Source organism: Tupaia chinensis, unplaced genomic scaffold (genome assembly GCF_000334495.1).
Source record: "Tupaia chinensis unplaced genomic scaffold, TupChi_1.0 Scaffold149964_2, whole genome shotgun sequence".
NCBI classification, from domain to species: domain Eukaryota; kingdom Metazoa; phylum Chordata; class Mammalia; order Scandentia; family Tupaiidae; genus Tupaia; species Tupaia belangeri.
Genome location: NW_006209806.1, coordinates 2187847 through 2193185, shown reverse-complemented (window position 1 = coordinate 2193185; position 5339 = coordinate 2187847). Strand labels below are relative to the sequence as shown.

Genomic DNA, 5339 nt, shown 5'->3' with positions numbered 1-5339 from the left:
CATTCCAGGGTGCAGAAGCGCTCGTGGGCCGGCCTGCGCGCCATCATCCACGGCAGCCGCAAGTGCTCAGGGCTCGTGGCCAACAAGGCGCCCCATGACTTCCAGTTCGTGCAGAAGACCGACGAGGCCGGCCCCCACTCCCACCGCCTCTACTACCTAGGTGCGCCCCGCCCCACCCTGGGCCCAGAGCGCCGGCGTGCGGTGAGCCTGCATTGCCGGGCCCCTGGGGCCATTTTCAGTACGGTCAGGGCCACCCGAGTCACTTCTCAGACGCCCGTCGGGGCTGGGAGGGTGTGGGCGGTGTGAGCAGCCCCCGTGGCACCATGGACTGAGGAGGGCTCTAGGCTCCAGGAGCCCCTGGGTGTGCCACCTCCGGCGTCTGTGGGCCAGCACCTGGGCTCTGCCGCGGGGCTGTCCTCATTGCCCCAGACACCTGGGCAGACACCTGCACTGGTCCCGGCCTCGGGCGTGGGCGTGGGCCTGGCAGGCCGCCCTCTCCTGTGCCACTACCGTCCTGGGGCGTCTCCCTGCGGGACAGGAGAACCTCCGGCCGTGGGCGAGGACGAGGCTGCGGGTGGGGCTGCTGCCCTGGTTTTCCTGCCGGTCCTGTGAGCCCGAGGGGCCTGGGGTGCAGCCCATCCTCTGAACGTGGCGTTGCCCGTGGCTGCGGCCTCAGCGCTGTCACTCTGAGCCGCGTTGTGCTGGGGCTGGGCGTCCCGGGCCCCACAGGTGCTGAGCAGCATCCCTGCTCCCCCGCTCCATGTCAGGGGCACCCCCAGTCCCCAGGGGCAAATCTGCCCCCAGTTGAGAACTGGCCTGGTCCCCCGAGGTCCAAGCCTGTGTGCCCTCACTGTGCGTCTCGCCGCTCGCCCGGCTGATCCCGGCCCTTGGCACACTCCTAGGGCGCTCCAAGCCCATGGCCTGCCCTTTCCCTGCCCCAGGATCCCCGTGTCCTCAGCGGGCCCCAGATCTGCCCCGGGGCACCCAGCACAGGGTCCCGAGGGCTCTTTGGCTCCGTGGGTCGGAGCCCCGTTCTGGTGAGGGCAAGTTACCCAGGGCCCAGGGCGTGGAGGGAGCTCGGGCCCAGGCAGCAGCAGGACCTCTCGGGCCCCTTCCCCGCCTGTGCTCCTTGCCTCTCCGTGCTGCAGTGGCGTCCTCAGGCCGGATGGGGCCACTGGGCCCTGGCAGCTCTGGGAGTCCCCGAGGAGGGAAACCGAGGCCTGTCTCCGGGTGTCCCAGGTCAGGACGGGCGAGTCCTCGCCGAGCCTGGGTCACGGGCCTCTGTCAGGCTGGCCACCGAGGCCACGGCGTTTGCCCAGCCAGGTCACCCGCCAAGCGACCACCAGAGTGGGAGAGCTGGGAAGAGATGGGGGCGGTGCCACGTTGGCCAGGATCGGCAGCTGCCCTTGGCTGTCTCCACCCCTGGCCTCGAAAGCCAGCGTCCTTGTCACTGGTGCCAATGGCAGCAGGCCCAGGGCTGTGCCGACCGGGCTGTTGATGACTTATTAATCGGGGGAGCGGGGCCGGTGTCCTTGGCAAGGCCGTGCCTCACTTCCTGTTTGGACGTCTTCTGCTCCCGAGTGTCCCTGAAGACAGGGCTGTCCCAGAGCTGAGTGGCGAGCGGCCACAGGGGCTCGTCTGTCTCGTAACCAAGAGACCAGCCCGCAGCTCGTGGTCAGGCAGCGTAAAGGTGCTCGCTCCGTAGGTCTGACTTGCGGAGCCCCAGTGTTGTGTAACCGTCACTATCTAGTTCCAGAACATTCCTATCCTCCCCCAGAAGCCACGCCCCACCAACAGTCATTCCATCGGCATCGCGCCCCCCCCTGCCGCTGCCGCTGGCACTCTGATGGGCCTCCCGTCACCGGATTGGCCTGCTCTGGATGGTTCGCGGCAGTGGAATCGGTTGCCTTGTTGATTCCTGTCCCCACTTGTCTCGTGACCCTGGGAAGCCCTGAGGCCCCCATGGGCAGCTTGGCTAGGCAGGAATCGCCAGCAGCAGACCCCAGCAGCTGAGGGGTCCTTAGAGACTGACCGGGGTTCCAGCACCCTGGCCCCTGCTGCCCCTCTCCCACACTCCTCCCCCTGCCCAGGTTGCCTGGTCTCTCACACACCCCCTTTGTCAGGGAGCCGCTCAGCATGACAGTTTTCTTTAAATGTCCCTTCTTCCTAGAAGCACTTGGCAGCATACCATCACACGGGCAGCACCTGCATGGCTTGCCGTGGGAGAGGCCGCCTACCACAATAAATGTAAACGGCATAGATCCCGGAAGTCAGGCTCTGGACCCGGGTGCAGAGCTCGGAGCTGCTTAGAAGAGGCACAGGGGGTTCTGGGAAGAGGGCAGATCCCAGCCAGGCCTTCCTCCTGCGGAAACGCAGGCTGGAGAGAGGAGAGAGGGGCTCGTGTTTCTGTCAGTCGTCAGCCACATCACATGCTCGGGCCACTGGACAGCTCAGAGCCCTGACCTCGCCTGGGGGCACAGGAAAAACCAATGACGCGTGGCTGTCCCCGAGCGCCGCTCGCGTCTGTATGCCTCTCGTCCTGTAGCCCTCCTCGGCAGTGACTCACTGTTCTCAGCAGTCCCTAGTCAGAAGATTCTGCCCCGGGGCACATGGTCACGTCTGGGCGCACCTGTGGTTGTCCTGCGTGGGGTGCTCCCGGCATGGACCGTGTGGTGCCACTCAGCACCCACAGGGCCCGGGCTGCCCGTGGAATGGTCGCCCGGAGTCACGGTGGTGACATAGGCGTCCACACCCTCTGCGGGGTGTGCCGGCTGCAGTCCTGGGCTGGCGTGGTTCTTGGCCTCTGGCTCAAGCCTTCTGGAGCCTTGCCTTGCCCGCCCCGACACCACTCTGTCCCTGCCGCATGTCCCTCCTTCAGTAACGACAGCCACGTCACACAGCCGTCCCAGAGCTGGGTGGCCTCCCGCCTCTGCTCCTTCACCCCGGGGTCCATGGCTCTCGGGTGCACGTCGGCCGCCTGCGCAGGGACAGGGCTGGGCCCGGTCTAGCGCCGCTCTGCTCCGCTCTGCCCGTAGGGATGCCGTCTGGCAGCCGCGAGAACTCCCTCCTCTACTCGGAGATCCCCAGGAAGGTGCGGAAGGAGGCCCTGCTGCTGCTGTCCTGGAAGCAGATGCTCGACCACTTCCAGGTGCGCTGCCCGGCGGGCCCGTGTAGGCCCTCCCTGCTCCTAATCGTCCAAATCGTCCCAGCCCAGGGTCAGGTACGGGGATCGGAACTCCCTGGCTGAGGCCCTCTGCAGACTGGTGTGATGACAGTGTCACTGCCGCAGCGTCTGCGCGGGCGGCCGGGAGGGCAGGAGCGCCTTTCCTGTCGTGTGAGCGCTTTAAGTTCGGCTCCTCTGTGAGTGAGACATGGTTGGGGTCCCAGCAGGTGTCCCCTAGCCTCAGCCAGCCTGAGGTCCGGGGCACAGACGGGTACTCGGAGAGGGTTGGCGTGAACCCGGCCCCTTCCCGTGCGGCGCGCCCGGCAGGGCATCACGTGGCCTCTGTGCCACCATCCGGCCCGCTGTGACCTTCCTGGCGGCCAGCAGGACACACTCGGCTGGTGCTGCCAGCGCCAGGGCTGCCACGCTGAGGGTCCTCTCAGGCCCCAGGGCCCGCGAGCTGGGGTCTACGGGCTCCCTCACAGGCTACGAGTGGTCTTCTGTGTGTGTGTTTGTGTGTGTGTGTGTGTGCGTGTGTGAGAGAGAGAGAGAGTGAGGGTTTTTTGCTGTAGAGGATCTGCACTCCCCAGAAAGACAGAAAGTGAGAAATCACCCCTCAGGGGGATAGCCAGGCTGCAATCCCTTCTCCTCCATTCTCTCGGAGTCTTGGGTACGCATGCACATGAGCCTGGCTTGAGTTTAAGCCACTGGGTCCGGGACTTGAACCACGGTCGACTACATGGGAGTCCAGCAACAGAGTCATTATGCCAACTGCTGGTCTCTATTTATTATGATTTTTAATGTGCTATAAGGCACATGTGCTCACCAGAGAGAGACAGAGACAGGGAAAATGCGAAAACTAGCTGCCAGGTCTGGGACTTGAACCATGGTTGGCCATGTGGGAGCCTTAGCCACCATGACACCTCCTGGCCCTGGTTCTGCTTTTTTTTTGAACTTTTAAAAAATGTTGCTAGAGGGTGTGTGTGCTTACGAGAGAGAGACAGAGCGACAGAGACAGTGAGAGGGAAAGTGAGAAATCACCCCCAGGGGGGACGGCCACGCTGCAACCCCCTCTCCACTCTCCTCTTGGTATTTCGGGCACGCCCAGCGTGAGTTTGGTCTGGGACTTGAGCCACGCTCGCCTCTGTGGGAGTCCAGTAGTGTGACCGTTACACCATCCCAGCCGTGGGTCCTGGTTCTGGGAGCGACAGATGGTGTAATGGTCACATCACTGCACTCCCATGTCGTCAGCTGTGGTTCGAGTCCCAGACCCGGTGGCTTAAACTCATGCCGGGTGCGTGTGCGTGCGTGCCCAAGATCCCGAGAGGAGAATGGAGGAGAAGGGATTGTGGTGTGGCCATTTCTCCGGGGGGTGATTTCTCGCTTTCTGTCTCTCCAGCCCACGTGCTCTATAGAAAAAACATCTCTCTTAAAAACAAAACGTTTCTTGGGGCCAGCCCCATGGCACAACGGCTGTGCTGGGCATAAGCACTCCAGTCCCACACGGCTAACACGGTTCAGGTCTCCACCCCAGTGGTTTGAAAAACATGCCGGCATATATGTGCGGGCCAAAATCTCCACAGAGTGGAGAGACAGAGGAGGTCCCGGACTCCACCCGCATAGTCAGCCCCACGGGAGTCCAGCTCACTCACCGCACCGCCGGCCTGTATGGTGCTCAGCCACTGCTCCCCTGGGCCCACCTGGGAGGGCTCGACCCTGTGCTCCTGGCAGGAAGGGGCTGTGACCACGGCGGGGGCCCTGTCCGCCTTGGAGAGAGCCCGTGGGGAAGCAGCTCAAGAAGAGGGGTGCGTTCCACTCGGCCTCAGCCGAGATCGGGCGGGGCGTCTGTCCTGGCCGGCTTAGGTCTGGCACGCCCTCCATCGGGGACCACAGCGTCCGTGCTTTGGTAGCAGCACCGTCCATTGCAGCCGTCGGACAGTCTCCGGGAGGGTGCACCCCCAGGGGGTTCGATAACGGAGAAAGGAGGCCCCTGAACCTCCCCTGACAGCGCGTGGGTCAGGCCTCAGCCCCCCTGGCCCCTGCTCTGCTCGGCCCCGGGCTCTGGCGTGGCCCGCAGGCTGTGCCCGAGTGAGCAGGGTCCCGGTGACGCCCCGCCCCGCCCCGTCCAGGCCACGCCGCACCACGGCGTCTACTCCCGGGAGGAGGAGCTGCTGCG

At 64.7% G+C, this 5339-nt stretch overlaps 1 protein-coding gene across 1 annotated transcript in view; it reads left to right on the top strand.

Annotated features, from left to right (window-relative positions):
- The window catches only part of DPP9 (dipeptidyl peptidase 9), a 63986-nt gene that overhangs the window by 13920 nt on the left and 44727 nt on the right, over window positions 1-5339 (top strand). The window contains 3 exon segments of the mRNA XM_027769611.1: window positions 88-160; window positions 3036-3148; window positions 5293-5339. The exon segment at window positions 5293-5339 is cut by the window's right edge and continues 66 nt beyond it. Coding sequence (XP_027625412.1) covers window positions 88-160; window positions 3036-3148; window positions 5293-5339 — 233 coding nt within the window.